At 41.5% G+C, this 22015-nt stretch overlaps 2 protein-coding genes across 3 annotated transcripts; both read right to left on the bottom strand.

The window, feature by feature from the left end:
- Positions 1-565: 565 nt before the first annotated feature.
- On the bottom strand, positions 566-8004 carry dbpb (D site albumin promoter binding protein b). The gene is made up of 4 exons (XM_023830147.2): positions 6835-8004; positions 5694-6101; positions 4018-4280; positions 566-2476 (listed from the first exon to the last, which is right to left on the bottom strand). The coding sequence occupies exons 1-4, from the start codon at positions 7022-7024 to the stop codon at positions 2261-2263; spliced, it is 1077 nt and encodes a 358-aa protein (XP_023685915.2). The 5' UTR covers positions 7025-8004; the 3' UTR covers positions 566-2260.
- A 2427-nt stretch (positions 8005-10431) lies between these two features.
- LOC111853333 (uncharacterized) lies at positions 10432-21169 on the bottom strand. 2 transcript variants are annotated; one of them, XM_023830096.2, is made up of 2 exons: positions 20718-21169; positions 10432-17483 (listed from the first exon to the last, which is right to left on the bottom strand). In XM_023830096.2, exon 2 carries the CDS (start codon positions 16772-16774, stop codon positions 11630-11632), a length of 5145 nt encoding a protein of 1714 aa, XP_023685864.2. In that variant the 5' UTR covers positions 16775-17483; positions 20718-21169; the 3' UTR covers positions 10432-11629. The 2 variants fall into 2 exon arrangements, with proteins under 2 accessions (XP_023685864.2, XP_023685863.2); XM_023830095.2 differs by having other exon boundaries at positions 20361-21169.
- Between the last annotated feature and the right edge of the window lie 846 nt (positions 21170-22015).

Genomic DNA, 22015 nt, shown 5'->3' on the forward strand with positions numbered 1-22015 from the left:
CATTCTCCAGCATCTTTTGGGAAGAACCAGTAGGCTTTACCTGTGCAGCTGGGTAGCAGTGCGTGCTGATGGGATCTGTAGTGAATGCTACATATTAATAATTATTATCAGAGGGTCTAAATAATCCACAGTCCAGGCTGGGTAACAAAGGCTCTCAGTAATAGACGAGGCAAGAAAAGCTTTAAGCTTTAACGCCTATATAAGTTTAGTTTTAGGACAACCTTTTCACTTCTGCCCTTTGCCTGGCTGGTTTCTGGTCATTCCCAGCGTCCTGCTCCACATTATTCTTGTGTACTGCTTATTCTTGTGTCTTAGAATTTTTGAATTCACTATTAAACTGGGTTTTAAAAGGGTATATATTAATTTATTTTTCATATAAGGCCTGGCCCACAGGAAAGTGAATTGTGGGAAACAAAACACTGGGGACATGCAGGCGCAGGTTAAAGGGTGGTTGTTAGTAGTACAAAGTGCATATTCCACCTTAGTGCCATAATAGCTGGAAAAAGGAAATCACAACATTAACTCAAAACAAAGGTCATAATCATTAACACACTGGTAACTATAGTATGGAACTGATAATACATCTTTAATCTTTGGCTTAGGAGGCCCAATGATTGCATTGCAAAATTGCTTTATTCTATATACTTCACCTAAAATGAGCTGGATATTAAGAATTAACTGGTTCAGAAGTAACAAAGTAAAACAATCCCTAAAAATGGATGTCTAATCATTTTACTCCAATAAATCTGAAATACTGCATATCTGTCAGAATCTTATGTTGCATGTATACACATACAGTTACATACTCACACATCCAGACATACACTGTACATACAGAATAAAAGAATGGAATATCACTTTTAACATGTTGGTGATTTATGTTGATAACAGGGAGACTGCGATTAATGACTGATGGAAGACGTTATAGAGAACAGTTACACAAACAGAGCATAACTGAGGAAATGTCAGCTGTAGGCGTGAGAGAGAAGCCAGTGAACAGTATCCAAGGCTTAAAGGCCACAGATTGGAAACATTTTTATTTTAGTAAAATATCCTGAGCTTTTATAATAAGTAATATTCATAACATTTAAAAAAGACTACACTTATGTAATTCAATTATTAGAATTAAGTCTCCAAGAACAATACATTAATGAATATAATCTTAAGTATTCAATAAGTATTCAATCATAGCTTATAAACCAGGATTTACACAAAGTTAATAATTTAGCAGTATATTTGTTTTTCAGAGGATTTTGTTCTTATACAATATTTTTAATATTGGTTAAAAAAAAAAAAAAACAGTAATGCAGTTTTGACCCACGACACCCTATCTGAGAACCACAGTTATGTACGAGGTACAGTTAAAAAAAAAGAAAAAAAAAAAAGATAAGGAAAGTGCTGATTCAGGCCATGGGGGGGAGTGATGTGTTGTTCTGCAGGCGGCACACTGCCGAGGTGCTCATCAAACTGGTTATCGGCCCGGGTGAGTGTAGGCCAGATCGATTCGGTGCCTCAGCCCCGCAGAGAGAGGCACAGCGTCCTCTACGGCTACATTGCTTTGCACCGCTGAGTAGAGACTGCCCACTCCCAGGGCCCCATTTGGGGTTAAAACATGTCTATCCTTTGAAATATAAAAACATCTAGACTATAGTTTGAAGCTGATTTCACACTGTCCCTCTTATTTCCATACTACTTAAATCAGAGACACATATTGATTTCAGAAGATTTAAAGAGCATAAAAAATTAATGACTTCACAACACAATTTAGGACCGTTTTTCAGTGTGCTTCCGTAAAAACTCTACTCCCAATGCCAGTCTAAGAGAAACAAATATTTTACATCACTTCACCCTCAATATAAGCTTGTCTATTCTTCTATAAACCATTCCCATTTCAAATATATTCTGTGTTAACAAATGTACCTTTTCTTCATTTCTTTGTATATTTAAAATCCCGTCCATTAATTTATAAAATATACAAAATGATTGTATAATGTCCTCTCCTGCCCTATCTCGTTCTATAAATATAAAAAAATAGTTTCCTATGGCAACATATTTTTGCAATCATTTCTTAAAAATCATCCCTCTTCACTTGTTCTCTGAGATCTACAACAATTTTCTCTATTGACCATCAGGTTCTCTTTAGTTCACAAATATATATGTTTACAATAGTTAAAATGGAGTGAGATTCTTGCTTTTATCCCTCTATGACATCATCTCCTGAGAGCTGCCCCTCCCGTCCTCCACACATCGTGGTCTCGCCTTAATGGTCTCCGTGGCGACTCTGGTACTTGCTGAGAATATCACGGCAGCGGCTCAGCTCCTTGCGCATGTCGGCCACCTCCCGCCGCAGGGTCGCATTCTCCCGCTCCAGGAAAGCCGCCCGCACAGAGATCTGGTTCTCCTTCAGGCGCCTGGCGTCCCGCGATCGTTTGGCCGCATCATTGTTTTTGCACCGCCGGTTCCAGTATTTTTCATCCTGTGGGTGAAGGAGCAGTGATGACACAGGCCAGAGCAGAGCAGTTCTGTTAGGGTCGGCCTAGAAGTGCCGCCAGAGAAACCCAGTCAGAGATATTGCTCACTGCCTCACTAGTACAGTAGAACCATGGAACTTGAACAACTCTTACATCGACCAACTCGGACATCAAACGGGTCTGTTGAATTTTTTTCAACTTGGACCTTGACCAAAATCTTGGAACGTTCCTGCTAAAATATGTATGGGTCGAGACGCATTCAACTCTACCAATTCGGACCTCGAATGGCTTGGTTGAGAAAAATCTAACCGCAACTCAACCGAAAACTCGGAACACAACAAAACAAAACAGCTAACACACTAAAACCTGTACGGATCGAGGCGTGTCTCTGATGAGCTGACACAAAGGCAAACAGACCTACTGTGATGGTGATGCCTATGAATCGCTGTCGGTCTGTGCCTCTCAACCAAGTTTGACGTGTGCAAGCTGTGTTCAATGTGAATTTTTTTGTGCTTTATATGCAGTACATCTAGTGATACAGTAATCATGGCCCTAAGAAAGTGAGCAGTGATATCAGCAAACCAGTGAGAGCAACTGTAGAACCTAAAAAATAGAAATTATAGCAAGACTTGAAGGCGGTGCACGTGTGTCTGATCTCGCTTTGGAGTATGGGATTGTTATTTATTTCATGTTTATTGCTTTTGTATGTGATCATTTTCATGTGTGTATTAGTTTTATATTGCTCGTTAATGCTTTTTATCATTAGTTAGGTAGGTAAATAAGTTTAAACAGGCAATTATTTGGGGGTCTGGAAGGGATTAAATTCATTTACATTATTTCTTATGGGGAAATTCAACTTGGACCTTGACCAAATCACAACTCGACCTGCCTTCTGGAACAAATTAAGTTCGTGTTCCAAGGTACCACTGTATATTCACACAGAATTAAACTTACTACATATACAGGAGAAAATCAACCAGGCATGGCCTATTGCTCTCAGTAGTGTAATAATACCACTCACATCTGGGCAAACAAATCTACCCTGCATCATCAACCTCTACTGAGCAAACTGGGAAATATATCCAGGAATGTTTACTGACTGGAGACTGAAGACATGCTTGAACAACAATGGACCCTGAGGAATATAGACAATTAATTAGTGTGTTCATCACTTACACATAACCTGTACCACAAGGTACTGATGATAGGCTGAAGACGATGGTCGATTAGAGGGAACATGAAAGTGGAACCAATAACTGCTACGCAATAGTGAAACCTCCAAGCAGCAATTGACACTGACAGTAAACGTCACCATTTCAGAAAATGTTTGATTTGGTTAAGATACAAGCCTTTATGTCCAAACTTGTTATTGCAGTTTGTACTGAAATATCCAGCTCCTTGCTGGCGTCTTTCAACAGAGGCGGATTCTGTCAGCTTCAATATCTAAGCAGTAATTTAAAAAACGAGCTATGGTATTTTTTACAAAGGCTGGGTAGATGCAGAACATCCTTAGATGGCCCTTTGGCCAATATGGAGATCTGGGTACCTTCATTTCGTCTGGTACCAGCATTTTTTGGGCCTTCTTGATTATCGGCTGAGGTCTGAGCTCTTCCTCGGTGAAGTGACGTCTCCGTGGGTCAAAGGCCTCCTGTCCGGGAATACTGGACAGTGCCAGGTCTGCAGGGTCGGGGTCAAAGTTCACTATGATTTCATTCCCATCAGAGCAGGCGGGGAGTGGATGCGGGGGACAGGAGGAAGAGGAAGATGATGATTGTGCGGGGGAAGAATCCAGAGACCCTGCCTGGCCTCCTGAAAAAGCAGGGGAAAAAATTACGTTAGATACAAAGTCAAATATTTGAAAAACAAGAAATGGATGTCATTGGCAAGAAATGCATTGTGTTTTTTTTTACAGGAGGCACAATTATAATAAAATAGCCCAGACTGACAAGTTGTGACACTGACTGACCATCAGGTGGCAGCACAAGGAAACAGCATTCATCTATTACCAAATCTCAGCAATTATCGATGACCAAATTTCAAATGCTAATTCTGACATATTGCTATTTTTAAACATTGAAAATCACAGAAAAAAAAATTAAACTTTAAAATGTATGTACACAAGAGCACATGTATTATACACAACAACCCAAAAGCATAATAACCAAAAACTTGCTTGTATTCATGTCTTTGGGAGACTCTCCATTCATCTCTGTGGGAAAAACCCTAACCATAACTATGACAGCCTTAACCCCTACCCAGCCCTCACCTTAACCATAAGTAACCAAACAAAATACAAGACTTTTGGTATTTTTAGTTTTTTTCATTGCAGTCACAGACACACACACACACACATATATATATATATATAAACACACACTCACTCTCTCAACCCAGTCAGTTTCTCAGTCAACAAGCTCTTTCTTTACACTGTAAACCTACGGTGACATAAAGCTCAATAAACAGCAACCAAAGTCACATCTCCGCATTTGTGGCCTTTGCTCCTCCTCCTCCCTCTCCTGCTCCGCCCCCCCTCCTCAGCAGCACGTGAAGAGCCGTGTGCCCATGGAGCCAGCGTGCGGGGGGGTCAGAGCCTTACGCACACAGCCTACACATACTTTTTCCACTCCTGAGTCCTATTCTCGTGCAGCTTCAGCGTTTCTGAAGTTTCAAACCACATTCGCCCTCATGGCTCCTTACTAATAAAAGTGGGTCTCTAGGTGTTTTTTTTCCCTGTTCTACCATACTTTTAGAAATCATTTGTAGTGCTATTCCGTTTTCACACAAGCCATGACAGACATCACTGCGCTAGTATGAGTGCAGAATCGCCTCCAAACTGTTCATAGGGTGCATTCATGGAATTAAAATTCTAGCGTGACCAACAATCTGCAGCAATCTGAATTCATTATACATGAAAATTTTCTGGGTAAATTTATTTGAGATACTAAAATACACAGCAGCACTGACCCAAATGTAACCCTATCCCTCAGCCCAGAATACATATCTCAGGGCTGAACCATGACACTGTAAAACCACACCCACACCTCTATCTCCTTCTCATACTCCACCCAAATGACAGGCATTCACCTCTCTACTACAACCTCTTCTATTCTAGCACTGAGGAGGATTTTCTGTCTAGATGGCCAAGCACTTGTTCCAAGATCATTGCAAGTCCAGCTTCAGCATCAACCTCCATTTCCATTTTCTCCCTCCACCATGGCTCACCGTGGAGACACTCTGCTCGCAAGCTTGGCCCTGCTTGCTGCACATTGAGCGGCAGCAGTGAAGGAGATGAGGGAGATGAAGAGATAGGTGAGGAGATGGAGGACGACGATGAGCATGGAGGTGGGGGGGACGGGGGACACTGAGAGCTCTGGCTGGGGATGGTCGATTGGGAACTCTGGGAGGGAATCTGGGCGGAGCTCGAGCTGCCATGGTGCAGGCTCCCCATCCCGTTCTCGGTGAGGAACTCCTCCAGGTCCATATACTGTAGCTGGAACAAGCTGCCATCACAGGGCAGAGTGCGCTCCCACAGCAGGGGGCCCAGAAAGGCTGACTGGGAGGGGGCTTTCAGGGATCTCCCATGGTCACCACCATCCATAGAGCTGGACATCTCCTCTGGCTCTTCTTTCTCTGGAAACAGAGAAACCAAAAGACTGGTGTAAATTTAATAGAGACAGAAAGCCTCGGTAATATCACTGGCCACACATATACAATATGAATATAGGAAAGACAAATTACAACACTCTATAAACCCAAATAGGCAAAGAGATAATACATGTATTGACACTGAAATAATACGACATGTTCAGTGTTTCTGATTCTGCTCAGGAATGTTTCCTTCACTGCATTTACTCAGAATGACAGAGAAACAGGACACTTAGGATGACACGAAGAGGAAAGATAGCTGACTGAGCAAGGCAGTGTAATAACATATTGTCAGGGGCACCATAAGGAAGGGTAAAGGTAGAATGATTCCAAAGGCCCCTGAGTGACAGGGGCCCAAAAAAATTAGGAACATAATTTGGGGGTTGGGGGTCCAATATGAAAGGCTTTCATGGGGCCCAAAATCTCTACCCTTGCATACTGTTAACAATAAGGAGCTGTTACGATGTCTTTCAAGATGGATAGTTCCAAGTACTCTAAAACGATGCACAAAAATGTTAACTGAAAATTGCTGTTGGAGATTGCATGAAAAACAATACTCATTGTCTCTCAAACCTAGTCTTTATTTACTGGAAGCTTTCACCGACTGATACCCTGTAAAGAAATACACCGAGAACGGAACTTTAAATTACTCGGTTTAGTGTTATCAATAAGGAAAATTATACAGCAGGGGCAGATAAAACGCATCTAAAAATCCTACCTTTCATATCGCGGCAGTCCTTGCTCCTCTGATCACAATTTGAGGGTGACTGCAGAAGGGACTTCAAACTGGCCATGGAAGTCGGGTGTCCCGCACCCGGGGTCATTCCTGCTTGGTTACCGCTTCCAAATTGTGGACTAGCTCCAGCAGGGATGTCAGGGGGCACAAGATGAGAGATCGGCCTGGACATTGCAAGTCGACAGCTAATGCCTTAAGAGGAGTAGGCTGCTTTGACAGGAAGGAGCCGAGGAACCAGCTGCCAATTTACCGATTAACTGTAAACTGAATTTCGTGAAGGATTCACGTCAAGCTGCACGAAATAAGTTTTGAAAACCTGTCCATATTCCAAATTTTAGTACGTCTCAAGCCCACCGGTTAAATAAGCTGGCAAAAACGAATACAACGTTGCTCATTCAGGTATTATAAGTGTACCCAGGGTTCGCAATATAATCCGCTTGGATAAACATGAAAGAATCGTCAAATGGATTTTGGTACATATGTAACCGATGAATCAATGCGAGGATCCATGAAAATATTACAGCTAAATATATATGGAGATAAAAGTGTCTTGTTATTCCCGCGTCGACAGGCAACGAATTCAATATTGTCGATTATTTTCCCGTTTTATTTAAACAGAGTGGTTCCTTACAGAGAATGTCAATCTGGCTTGATCGTCGCAAAACAATTCTTCATTCGTCCATGATTAAATGAGCAGAATGTTTGGCGATCAGGACAAAATATCGAAATCGCTGGGGGGAAAAAAAAATCACCAAGCAATAGCAAGCACGATACAGCGAGATGCGGAGAAACTTAACAGAGCAATGCTGGTAGTGAAACTCCGAATAACACAAGACAACTTGAAAAGAAACAGCTTCATATTAGGGGAAAAAAGCAATCAAGAAATCAATGGAAAAAAATAGGCGATCCCTCGGTATTATGGACGAAAAAAATAATAAAGACAGACATTTGAATAACAGGAATACAGTAGCTATTATGACTAGCAGCTGGTTGATATTTTCTTCTCTTGTCTCTGTTGTTCACTCCAGCTCTTTTTTTAGTTCCTCCTCCCCCCTCTTTCTCTTTCTATATATGTATCCAGCTACCGAGGCGTATCTTGCGGTTCAGCAGCGCCGAGAGTCAGCTGGGAGGAACACTGACTGCCCCCCGACGTCACCCCCACGGGGCCGTGACGAAGCCACGGTGACGTCGCTCAATGATAATGAAATGCAGGCCAATAGCCACGCTCCACAGATAGTCACACCCACAAATAACCACGCCCCACACACTGTAAGACAGCCCATTTTATTACAACATTACGCTATGTTTTCCCTGTAATTAAGGCACTCCTTCGGGAGAGCGAAAATATTCGGCTCGGCCGCCAAACAAATGAGGTATTAAGCTCATAATATCAAAAATGAAAATGACAATAATATATGCCATTTGTACAGTAAAAGTCATTCATATAGTGAATGTGTTGCATGACTGATTTCTGATTTAAGAACTCAAAAGTTAAATTATTTCAATTACTAGTACGCATGCTGAAATGTATAAAATAGTAAAATTATAGTTTATAGCTAACAACATACGTATTATTATTATTATTAGTAGTAATAGTAGTAGTAGTGGTGGTGGTGTTGGTGGTGGTACACTGACTACAAGTACACTGTTTGTTTAAAATAAAAAAAAAACCTGGGAAATACTGTCTATATTATTACCAGGAGTGAACATCGACTTGACGGCAGTAATTATTAACATGTAAAGGAAGGCGTAGCATTCTTCTGTAACAAGTACCCGTGCTTGCGCTCACATGGCCGCGACACGAGTAGGCGTTTCCCGTCCTGTGAAATCGCTTCTGTGATTGGTCAGAAGTAGAATCAAACACGTAAGAAAATATTTGATTGGACTAAACTAGGTCAGTGGCCTTGCCCACTGTTTTGCCCAGGCTAATGTGGCGTGAGGCTGAAGGCAGCAAAACAAAAGTAGAAGGCCGAGGAGACTCCATTAAATAGTAGCAAGTTTTAATTTCTTTGTTTGACTTGCCAAAAACATTTAGACTATTTTGAACTAGCAACTTACCGATTTGTAGAAAATCTATAGTTGTGGTCAGGAACCTGTGAAATCCTGATTAAAATTACTATGATGATTTCGCTAATAAAGGATGAAAATCTTCTTTCGAAACGCCAACTTGAGATGAAAGCAATGTATTTCAGCGAAAATGGTCCATAGGTCTGTGTTACGCCCCGTTAGTGAACTGCTGATTTGGGTTCAATTGTATGTATACCATATCAGATGAATACCTCTTTCTTTGTTCAAGTATGTTCATATTCACATTCTTTAAGGAAAGGTACAGAAGACACGACGTGATGAATGAAATCTGATATATATTCCATTTATAAACTTTTTTTTTTATAAAAGTTTGTGCGGTGCTCCTTTAGTTTACTTTGAAATTACTTTCGGCTCTGTCTCAAGTGGTACAAGAACTCATAAATTAGAAAAAAAAGAAATAGAAAACCAGTTTATTAAAAATGTCCTATTTTGGCTAAAGGTTTCTGCATTGTGGCTGTTCAATGCCTTGAGGCGTCAACACATTGTTATTAAATATATAGCGTGTCCAAATGGAACCTTTACAACTGTCATTTTTGCTTGTAAATGCAGTCATACAATTAATCGGTTCTGCATACTGTACAGCGAGTAAAACATTCTTCTTTTTTGGTCTTGGATGCGACTAAACTTTCTAAGGAATCTGGGAGAAAGTACACAGCACAGAATTAAGATAAAATATCGATGGACACCACAATGGAGAAATTCAGAGAAAATGTCGTATAGTGGTTAGGATCTGGGTGTGCCGGAGATGTGGAACTGATCTGAAGTTATCTCTTCTGATCTGAGGTTAGTCAAAGAACACCGTGTACTGAAGAAGGCACATATAATGTAAGGACTACTGCGGAAGATTATTGAGTCTGTCGAAACAATCAATGCAAGCACGCTGAAGCGATTTTTCGGAGTTACACATTAGTTCTCTTCATAAAGCACAGTGACACCAATTATTGAATCTACAAACTAGACATACCGTTTAGATACATACTTCATAATAAAACAAGCACTGAAAATGTCTCCACTGACTATTTACAAAGACTTTAAGTTGTTCAGGTTTCATGTGAATGCTTGCCGGTGTATGCATAAAAAAGAAAATCACAAGCACGCACAACACTTAAAAACATGCTGTTGCACTTAGAGGAATTTTCTAACGCATGCTTGCAGTAAATTAAGCTTTTACTTCCACCTTGTGGAAGGATGAGATCAGTACATTTTGTCTGTTTAAATTAGCATTAAATTCAATTCTTTTCGAGTTAAAGCAGTTTTACTGGAAAAATCTGAAGTTTAATCATCATTTCTGTAAATGTGTAAAAGATGAACCAATCTTGTACTTTATATGGCCATATATTATCTCCCTGTTAAATGCCACGTACATAAGATACCGCATTGTTGGCCCCAAATGGGGTGTTTTGTCAATAATGAAGAATTTTAATTTTCACTTATTCAAAGAATACCCAGCTTTGTACAGTAATTTATTTTACAGAAAAAATGATAACATGATTCTTTTTTAAATGTTTATTTTTTGAATATATTCCAACTATTTTTTTAATCACTAGGCAAATAATATGATAGAAATGTATTTAGTATTATTTTTCTTTTTTAAAAGAAAGCTTGGGAAAGGGATATGAATGTGGATGCAACTGAGTAAAATACTACATGTGTGTAAGGGAAAGGGCCCGAATTCTGGGTGAGTAGCTGGACAGGAGGATAACATAAACACACTGGTACATTTAATTTTTAAAATGACAGCCCATAAGTCCCTCCCTCCAACCCGCCCACTTACCCACCCTCCAAACAGCAATGATACAAACTAAAACATTACTTAAAAAACAATATAGCAATAAAAAAAAAAATTACAGTACAGTCAGCTTGTTCCGACCCACCTCTCAATTTCAGTCTTTTCATACAAGTTGCACTGTCCACTGGTATGTAATCAAGTTTTGTGATCAGTCTTCTCCAAAAACATAGCAGAGGTTTTGCACCTTTTTTCCAGAAAAGTCCCACCGAATTCATTTGCTTTTCTTTAATACTTTGTATTCATAATCATCAGTTAATAGATCCTTTAGGGATTTGCTGTTACCTGCTTGATCGATTCACAACAGTGAATTCACAATATGACTTACTGACCAAGAAACACACAGTGTCTTATGCACTGACACTTGAACTTTCCACCAAATAGAACATTTTTCTTCAGTCACTGACCTCCTGCATTTATCCAAATGTACTTTATAAGAACAAAACAGTCAAGCACAACTTCACAGGGCTCTTAAGTGAACACTAACTACATAATATACACAGCAGAGAGACTACATAGGGTAATCAGGAGAAAAGAAACAGTATTAGCCTTAATCCAATGAAGCTTAACATCCCAGAAAATTTAGCCAAAGAGTGTAAATGGTGTTTACAAATCAGGATGCACAGAAAGTCATGTCCTTGCAGACTCTCACATTCACTTGAGAGATTTTGAGGTTGATTTTTTGCAAACTATGTAAATTAGTATGCAACTTTCTACAAAAAAGAAAAATCACTCCATATACTGTAAGTCAGAGTCTAGGGAGAGATGTGGTAATGACACTTAGTCAGTCCAAGCCAAACAAGGCAAAAGTAGCCTGCCTGTAAAAGTGACCTACCACTGGAGTAATATATCTCACCCCAAATTTCCAAAGTGAAAATCTTCTACTAGTCATACAAAAAAGACTCAGTGCCTGTATTCCATTAGCACAGTTTCACCCTGTCCCTCTTTCTTCACCACCTTGCTTGGTGCAGATTTCAGTTTCAAAGCCATACTACCCCCTCTGCCTCCCCCAACAGCACCTCGACAGGCTACAGTGTGCCTCCCTAGGAGCACCCCATTCCAGAAACGCAAGGGACACTGTGGACAAGAAAAAGATCCCTTGGTGAGATGGAACCCTCGATGACTAAGGGCTGCAAGGAATTTACGAGAGCGCTTTCCACAGACAGGGCACTCCAGGCGGGCTTGGGGACAGCTGGTTTTTGGAGGATGTCTAACTGCCCTGTGAACCAACAATGCTGACTGGCGAGAAAATATAGTTCGTGGGCACAAAGGGCATGGGAAGCATTTCTGTGGGACATCCAGTGATGACAGCTTCCCCATGTTCAACCCTCCTCCGGCTCGTCTAAGCTTAAGAAAGTGTGCTATTCGCTTCTTTCTTCTAAGCTCCTGTTGATGAATTCCCCCTCTTTTTTTCTTTAGCAATTTCCGCCTCTTCTCTTTTTGTTTCTCTGACTTCTGCTTCTCATCCCTCTCTTCACTCCCCCCGTCTGTAGACTGTCCTCCTGTGGTCCCTATAATATGTAATGTCTCTTTTCCTTTTTTCTTCTTCCGGTGTTTCTTTAGATCATCCTGAGACTGCAAATTCTGTTGCTGTGGTTGTGGAATCTGCATCTCTACTGGAAGGTGCTGTGCATGCTGATTATGCTGCTGTTGAGAGGGTGACAAAAGTAGAAGAGGATGAAGAGAAGGTGTGGTGTTAAGGGGATGGACAGGTCCAGTTGGGTACATGGGCTCCCCCTTAATTCCTAAAGGTTGCTGGTGGTTAGATAGAGTGGTCAAAGTTGAATTATGTGGGAGGGGATGAGAATATGTGGGGGCACTGGATGTTGCTGAGTGAGGAGGAGCCAGCTCTGGGAGGTAGAAGAGAGGAGAGAAGCCAGTTGGAGGCTGTTGGGGAGGTTGTTGGGAGTGGGGTAAACTGGTGTGTGTTTGCTGTCCTCCATGGGTTCCACTGGGGGGGACAAGCTGAAGAAGGGCATTTGTAGCTGCTTCACTCTCGGAAACAGATCCAGTTGCACTTCCACTGCCCCCAGGCACACCTCCACCTCCTGGCTGATTAGCTTGGCCAGTCCGTGTTAATCCATGCTGTGAAAGCCGGTGTCTGGTCAAGCTATTAGCGTAAGCAAAGGCCTTCCCACAGACCTCGCAGCAAAAAAGCCTGTCCCCACCCTCATGAACTGCTTGGTGATGGGCAGTCAGGTGAAAGTGATGACGGAATGACTTCCAGCAAATGGCACAAGTATATAGTCTAGGGGGAGGCTGAATGTTGGGTCCTTGAGGCTTGATGCCCTGAGGATAGGCATAGTAAGATTCAGAATTTCCTTGATCCCTCTCTTGGCTAATGCTCCCTCCAGGAGTTACAGCAGAGTTGCTGCTGTTGCTATTATTTCCTCCAGCTGTTGTGGGAATTTCCTCAAATTCTCCTTTCTGATGTAGTTTTCCATGTCTCTTCAGACTCTGCGCATAACCAAAATCTTTCCCACATAGACCACATTTGTAGTTCTTCTCTCCAGAATGAACTGTGTGATGCTTGGTAAGATGGAATGCTTCCCGGAAATTTTTTCCACAAACAGAACAGTGGTGGGGCTTCTCCCCAGTGTGGATGCGATCATGTCTTCGAAGGGTTTCACGACGTGTGAAGCCACGACCACAGACACTACACAAAAAGAGACGTTCAGGATCCCCACTTGTCCCTCTTTGGGAATGAGTTCTTCGCTTGCTGCTTTCCCCAGTAGCCCCAGCCCCTGATCCGGCTTCCTTCTTTGGGCGAGGTTTCCGAGGCCGCTTAGGTTTGACAGTTGAGGCCTGCTGCTGATGCTGCTGTTGGTTGTGATGGGTTGAAGGTGCCATTGTACTACCCATGCTATCTTGGGTGCCCCTATAAGCCTTGTCCATTCCAGATGTCGATGAGGGGGCACCAGGAGAAACTCCAAGTGGACCTAAGCCAAGTCCACCAAGAAGCCCTCCAATAATATCCCTTCGTTCTTCTCCCCGGCTGCCAGCATTATTGTGCTCCCCAGGCATGCACGAAGCAGCAGCAGCTGCAGCAATAGCCGAAATGGCACTGTTAACTGAGCTGGTTACATCGTCTTCAGTGTCATCTAACAGAGACGAGAGGGGAAGATGAGGCTGCTGCTGCTGCTGCTGTTGAGTTTGACTTTGTGGGTGTGGATGTAGAGTTGGGGCTAATGGTGCTTTCCGGAGTGCAGGACCTGTCATTCCACTTCCACAGGAGGGTTCACCAGGATAACAAGGAGAGGGATTAGCTTGAGAGCGATGTTGCTTGAAGTCACCACGGTACTCATCACCTCGGTACAATGTCTGATAACGATTCCGAGAGTAGTCAGCAGAATATTTTCCTTCTGTTTTATTCCCACTGCTTGCAACACCTCCCCTTCCTGACTGGAAAAGACCTTCACATGTTAAAGCTGATTTTACATCTTGATCTTCTATCATACTCCCAACCACTCCATCCTCCTCTTCCTCCTCTTCCTCAGTTTTTCCATAAACCACCCTTCCAGTAAGTTGCCCACTTGGGTATTCCACTGCTCCACTTTCTCCTGATTCTATACCCCCGGGTTTACTTATTTTACTTCTATAGCGTCCATCCTGTCCAATCATTGAGTTATTACCACTAGTGCTAGGCCTCGTCCTTGATCCCCGACCTGGCTTGCCACATGTACCTGAAGCTGCATGGTTAAGTAATGAGGTGCTTTCACGAAAGCATCGGCCACAAGCTGGGCAACGGTAGGGCTTTTCCTCATGAATCTTCTCATGGCGGGTGAGTGACTCACGGCGATTAAAAGCACGCTGGCAAATAGTACATGCAAAAGGTCGTGCTCCAGAGTGGATGACCCCATGCTGGAGGAGGTGTCCCCTTTTCTTAAATCCCTTTCCACATTCAGGGCAACGATGATTCTTTTCAGGACTTGGGCAAGATGATGAAGATATGGGAGCTGGATTTGACTGTTGCTGTTGAGCATTTAAAGAGGCTTGTGGTTGTGGCTGTTGATGATGCGAGTTGGACTGAGATGTCAGGTCTTGAGTCGAGTGGGGTATGTTGGCATCAGCTTGGTGGTGATTTTGGCTGGGATTGGAAATGGGGTTAGCGCTACTGTTAGTATTGCCACCATTTCCAGAAACTAAACCATGACTGCGCAGATGTCTTCGGAGGCTGGAGAGATGAGTAAAGGTTTTACCGCATTCCCCACAGTGATAAAGAGGCTCTGGTTCAGGTTGAGTAATGGTGGGTGTCATAGCACCCATACTTTCAGATTTGGTAATTTGTAAGCCATTTGTTACAAGGACTGATGCTGTGGTTGAAGAAGGGGCGGATGATGAGGAAGATGAAACAGCTGAGGAAGATGAAGCTGAAGAGGTCAGGAGAGAGGGCTCTCCACTAACATTTTGCATATTAACCCCTCCACTGCCTCCAACAAGGCCTGAAGATGCATCATGACCATGCCTTCCAGAACTACTACTGGGATTCGGGTCACCAGCACTATGGCTGTTGCTACTGCTAGTATTATTGTTGCTCTCAAGCTTCCTTTGAGGCAGGTAGCCAGCCATAGCCTTCTTACGTCTGCCTCCTCCAGTTCCCCCACCTGCAATGTCCCCTTTCCCTTCCTCCTTTGGGAGAGAGAGAAGCGGCAACGGGAGAGGTAAGCCAGATTCTTGCTGCATCAGAGATGCTAGCTGATTAGAGGAGAGAACCGGAATACCTTGGAAATCAAAACTTCCAATTGAGGAGGACTGGGGGGCTGTGTGGAGAGGGTGATGAGGGTGGGAATGAGAGTGGGGGTGGGATAAAGCATGGGGTGGTAACTGTTGTTGCTGCTGCTGCTGTTGCTGCTGCTGCTGCTGCTGCTGGGGAGTAGAGTGACTGTGTGTGTGAGAGGGATGAAGAGCAGGGGGTGGCGCAAGTCCAGAACTTGTTTCCCCACCAGCTTGACTTAAACCCAAACCAAGATGGTTGTGTGTTCCCTGCTGGACTAGAAACTGCTCCAAGCTGGCATTAGCTGGCACACCAGAAAGGAAGTACTGATTGGCTGCCAGCATGCAGCTGAACTGCTGGTGTAGGCTGCGAGCATCAGACTGAGCCCCAACGAGCTGGTGCCCCAGTGAGGTTACTGTACTGCTGCTGCTGGAAGGATTATTAGAGGTGGAAGCTGAGCTCGAAGGAGATGGGGTTGAAGATGGGGGTCCAGGGGATGCTTGGGGAACAGAGAGACCAGGATGCAAAGGTGGTGGTGGAGGAGGAGCAGATGCAACAATTCCTCCAATACTCCCTGCTCCTCCAGTACTTCCACTGCCTCCGGCAAAGTGCTCAAACCGTCCCATTCCTGGGTGCAGCTGTTCCTGGGCTAGTGCTGCCTCAGCAGGATGAAATGAACGCAAAAACTGTGGGTATGCTGTTCCATGACTTGCACTCCCCCCACCACTACCACTCACACCCATCTTGCTCGACTTGCGAGAACTCTGGGAGGATGATGAAGATGACGAGGGCTGTGGCGGCAGAGGTGGTGGAGGGGCACTCATTTTGGAAAAAATCGAAGAGGAATCCGAAAAGGCATTGCCTCTAGATCCCTGCAGTGAACCAAGGCTGAGTCCAGACAGGAGGGCTCCTGAGGTTTCAGCCTGCTGCTGCTGCTGGAGCTGCTGCTGGTGCTGATGAAGCTGAACTTGCTGTTGATGTTGCAGTTGCCTCTCTAATCCAAGACCTTTAAACTGGTGGGCCTGATGTCCACTCAGCATTTCTATGATGTCCAAATTGTATTTTCCAAACTGGAACATCTCCCATTCACTTGAAGGTGGAGGTGCTGAAGCCACACCACCAGCTCCTGAAGTGGTGATAATAATTCCACTACCACTGACTGAGGAGCTACGGTTTGAAGCCCCCGAACTAGAGCCACTTCCACCAGTTCTGGAACTGCTCCCTCCACTCCTTCCTGCACCGCTGCTGCTGTTTCCGCTGCCACTATTACTTGTACCTGCCCCACCACTACCACCCCCTCCACCTGATGAGCGCCCACTGCCCCCACTCTCCATCCAAGAGAAGTGGGCAATGGGCTTTCTGGATACGAGTCTCTTTTCTAATCAATGCTTTGTGCTATCAGTTGCAACCTTTGTCCTTTATCAAATATTCCGTCTACAACATTTTATTGAGGAGTCTTCAGGTCCGTCAGTGACTATATATTGTTAAGTAGTGGTAGTAACTTATCCGTATGTATTATTCTTGAATTTATTGTGCATTTTTGTTTGCCCCTTGAGAGTCTCAGCTCTTGAGCACTGACGTGTCCTTTTGACAGTCCTTCTTCGTGTATCTCACAAAGATCTTAAACACAAAAAATAGCACTTGTACAAGATAATACTCTGACAATTTCTTTTGATGTGAGGCCTGTGTTTTTTGTCATTGCTGTCTCGTGAAAGGGCTGGTTCCCATACTATGCTTCTCGTATCTGTAACAAAAATGTCCCTTCTCCATTCAGTTCCCAAAATTTTGGGAAATTTACATTGTATTCCTTGAAAATGAGGTCTTTATTTTGCCAATTTAATAGTACAGAATGGTCAATTAAAATCCACTCAGATCTCTCGTATCAGTCCTCTCTTCTCTGCATTATACTCCTTTCTTCTTGTTCAGTAGCCTCTCAGCAATGGTTTAAAAAAAAAGCAGAAGACAGGATAACAGCGGTAATAACTGGAAATTTCCTTTCTTTCCGCTGCCTGGTCCTTACCTTCTTTTCATCTCTTGAAGAAACTGAAAAATGAAGACATGTGTAAATTTTCAGCTCAACCATAGTTATGATACTTCAGATGTAAGCAGCTCATACTACATGATACAACTACTCTGTATGTACACTCACATGGAGTAAGTCTGCCTCATACATTAAAGATTAACTCCCAACAGAGTTAGTTCTGTGTTGCTTGAGGACATGTAAATTAGGTACACTAATTAACTTTATGGTGATGACAATAAAGGAAAAAAAACAATTAGAAATTTGAACTCAGATGTAAAACTAACTCAATAAAAGCAGTTTCACTGACACTGAAATAATATTTGTGTCAGTTGTACAGTCTGATCAGCAAAGCACCCATAAACTCCATTTACATGCAATCCATTCATAGTGGAACCGTTATTTTTGGCTTTAGGAACCAACTGCTCTTTATCAAACAAGATGTCAAAAATGGGGAAGGTTTCTCAGTTCTTTTGATGTAAACTGGTGAGTGAGGATGGACGTATGCTTCACTATCAAATTCTTAACTGAGGACCCTTTGTTCTCAACCCACGACAACATAACATTCAAAACTCATATTACGCATCCATTACAAAACACTGTACACTGAGATGCAGGAATGTAATAAACGAATGACCATTTACTATTTGACATATCAGGAGGTTTCAACAACATGTTACAAACTCTGATATTCTAATAATGGAGGAAAAAAAGCAGAAACCTAAATCAATATAAAGCATGACAATGTCAACATTTCATGTAAACAATTACTAGCCTGCAAATGTACTTCTTTAAGCATCCATGTGTATGTTTGGGTTTGTGTCAGTGCAGCAATGCAGTCTTATATCAGCTTCACTATCCTCATGACTTTAGACCTCAGCTCTAATTAAGATGTGCCATATTCTTGGTAAAAATGTAAGTATCAAACACACCTACATCAATACATTCAAGCTGTGCACTGAGCCCTTTCACAATGTCTAACTGAAGTACCAGATTCTTCCATACTGCTGAACTAAAATTTGTAAGAAACATTAACCTTTAACATATTTATTGAATTTCCAATTATTGAATGACAAATGTATTAAAATAATTTTGTTAAACTAAAAATTCCAGCAAACATGGAGTTCCAGCCTTTAAATACATGTTGCTTTTTATGCGAGGAAACAGTTTTATTATTTTAAAACATATTAGGCCTATTTCCAAGAAATTATTAGTATTCAGAGAAAATTATAAATATTTGTACCTTTCAGCCACTCAGCCATATTAAGCATATTGAAGGGCAGGAAAGATGGGTTTTGCCTATATTAATTTGAAATGGATTTCAACAATGCAGTTGATACATGAATGAGGTTAGATTTACAATCAAAGTCACAGGAATTGAAGCAATATCATTGTGTGAAAGTATCTCACATTAACTGCCTCCAAAACAGCCCAGCTTATAAACAGATTTAAACATGTCAATTTAGGACACCTGCCTGTTTTAAATACTTAAAGCATTTACACATTCATTTTAACAATTTATTTAATTCTACCAATGACTGGATTAGAAGTGCAATTTATACATGGTGTTCATATCATACCCCTTTAAAACATGCCTTTACTACTTAGCAGCATAACAAAACAAGCCAATATAAAAACAAAAAGTTCATTAAAAGATGTCCTAACTAGGGCTATAACGGTATACATATTTGTCCTGTACAGTTTAGTACATCATTTTTGGTTTGGAAAGAATAATGAAACAAATGAATGCCTTGACTGACACGGGTAAGAGCCGAATTCACAAAATCAAAATTTCAGGATACATTTTTACTTAATGTGTGTGTATTTCTTTTTGTAAACACCTCTTTCCAGGGAAACACAAAGCATGAGAAATTGATGTTTAGCTACTTTGCTTACAACTCGATAGCAAATCATGTCTTGGGTTGTGCATAGAGGGAAAACACTGAAATACATCATAAAAGATTAACAGGAACTGAATGTTGAATCTCTTTGTAGTCATTTGTGAGCTGGCAGTATAATTTTAAAGTTCAATTACATTTAAAGCTGTGGGTATCTAACTGATATCTTTACCTGAATAATGAACCAAACATAACAGCGTAAACCTGATGCTTAAGCTATGGTATCTATTCAATCCCCATCACCTTGTAGCCTGATTATACCACATACAACAAAAATGACAATGGTGACACTGTTTTGTTTTTGAACGTATGATTCAATCCCACAGGGCATCTTAATTTAAAGGTCCATACTGTACTGGCATTTTAGTTGATCCACAATGCATTATATAAATAAGCATTTACGATTATTTACGTCTGTCCAGATAATTTACCATTCTACTCTAGACGTGTCTACATTTAGAGTTATAAAATGCCTGCAATATAATTTAATCATGCACATTTCTGACACATTTGTGTCAAGTATAACTGAAATCAAAATGCGATAGTTTGGCTAATAACACATGGCCAAACTTTTACATACCTAGATTAAAATTTACTTAACTTCTGGTTCAGGATTATTTGCATTAAGAAAATTAAGTATTTGGAATGATGGGTTTGTTTATTTGTTTTGAATACAAACTGGGATCCACAGTAGACATATCAAACCGTATTGTGTGTTATGTGTATCAGCGATTAGCTCGCATGACTGTGGATCGTTACCGATTATCAAATAGCGACATCGTATCCATCTGGCAAGGAGTACTGTAGATTTAAAAATTAGTTATTTTGCATTAATATGGATATATTACTAATGTGGATCACTAACGGCCCCGCCTGTTATAATTCATACTTCTGTATATCTGTTAAAATGTGCAAACTATATAAATAACCGATCGTGGAAATATGTAACGGCTGCCGGAAAATTTAATATTTGATTAAATGCAGAGTAGAAACAAATCTTACCTGTACGTTTTGATGGTTGTAAGCTAACCCAAAAGTGATTTATCAAGTGATGCGACTTACAGAGGGGAAGAGGGTGAGGGAGGGAGAAGCGCATTTCATGTTATATTCACATTTTTCTACTGCTGATCAATCTTTTTTACATAAAACAATCGGAGTTTGAAAGACGTATTCTTGAGGGCTTTCTGAACGTTTCAACATCAGTTAAACTTCGGCGTATGTCATCCATTCAGTTCATACTTCTGTATATAAATACATTTTTCAGAAAGTTAAGCTTTATATGTGTCGGTAAATGTTCATTTGACAGTTTTCCAAGCCAAAACAATAAAAAATAGCTCCCAATCAAGCTAGCTTTCAAACCTCGTAATCTCTGCACGGCCTCTTCACTTTGAAATAAAAAATACGGAAGCTAAAATGGCGTTAATTCCAGATGTTCGTAACAAAATAAGCAGGAGTCACTTGAAATATTCCTTGTTTAGTGTGTTACTGGCACGCCTGATTGAGACATAGTTTTGAAGGCCTGTCCTTCTGTTTTTCTTTTTTCCCTTCACTCGCTCATCGGCCCGTCCTGCTGTTTTCAAACCGTTAGCAAAAACCCAGTTTCCGCTACTGGGTTATATATAAGATATTTATATCGCTCGAATAAGCATCCAGCTTTTTTAATTCTTTATTTTGGCAGCGACAATTTTCCTTTTCTTTCGGCAGGATGGGTCTTCACCGGGATTTATGGATTGTTGAATTGCTTTTTGTGTCGGCCAATTTTTTTCCGCCCCGAGTCGATTTTGTGCCCCCCTCCCCATGTATGTGCGTGTGACGTGTGTTCGCTACACATCGGTCGTTTCCGGAAAAGAAATACTTCCGCGTAGAGTAACAGTTAAAGCTGCTCGGGCTTCATAAAGCCCGATAGAAACAGGTCCTACCCGCTCAAAATATCATTTTTTGTGTTACTGACCACAAACGAAAGGGAAAGCACCAAACGAATAATTACACGCTGTGCGTAATATAATTTAATCAATAGAATGACTTAAGTGACATACCAGTATTGATTATCTGGTATATATAAATATAATTCATTTTAGAAGGACAAATTGAACTGCAGCATGCTAAAACGAGGGAATGTGGTTCTCAAAATTTATGCCGAGATTATAACCATGCGTTTATCGTGATTAAAAATAAGTAACTGCAATAAAGCACATCAGTGCAATAGGCTGAAGCCATTTTATTATAGCTAGCAATCCCTTATAGCGTTCAGAAAACCTGTCCTGTAAGATGGCGGCCGGTGCTGAGTTCGTGCGTGATGCCAGTTATGCTGTGATTCTGGTTCAGGCAGTTTTCTAGTGTTATGTGATCTTTGGGTTGTGTTATGTAACGGCACACTGCTCATGTCGCAGCAAAAGCTGTCTTCGTTATTATCTCGAAACGGAATCCACAAAGAATAAAACCACCGGGGAGTTTCAAATTTGAGAAATAAAATGAGCAGAACTGCGATCGTATGTTACCTCCGGTTAGAGCTGCGTTATGTAAAGTCCTTCAGTGGATTTTATTCATACAAACACGTCTAATACGAAATGTATGTAAAACGCTGTTAATAATAGAATTTTTAATTTAACTAGAAGTTATACATGACCCATCAAAGGCTTGACCGAAATTGTATATGT

Source organism: Paramormyrops kingsleyae, chromosome 9, assembly GCF_048594095.1.
Source record: "Paramormyrops kingsleyae isolate MSU_618 chromosome 9, PKINGS_0.4, whole genome shotgun sequence".
Lineage (NCBI taxonomy): Eukaryota > Metazoa > Chordata > Actinopteri > Osteoglossiformes > Mormyridae > Paramormyrops > Paramormyrops kingsleyae.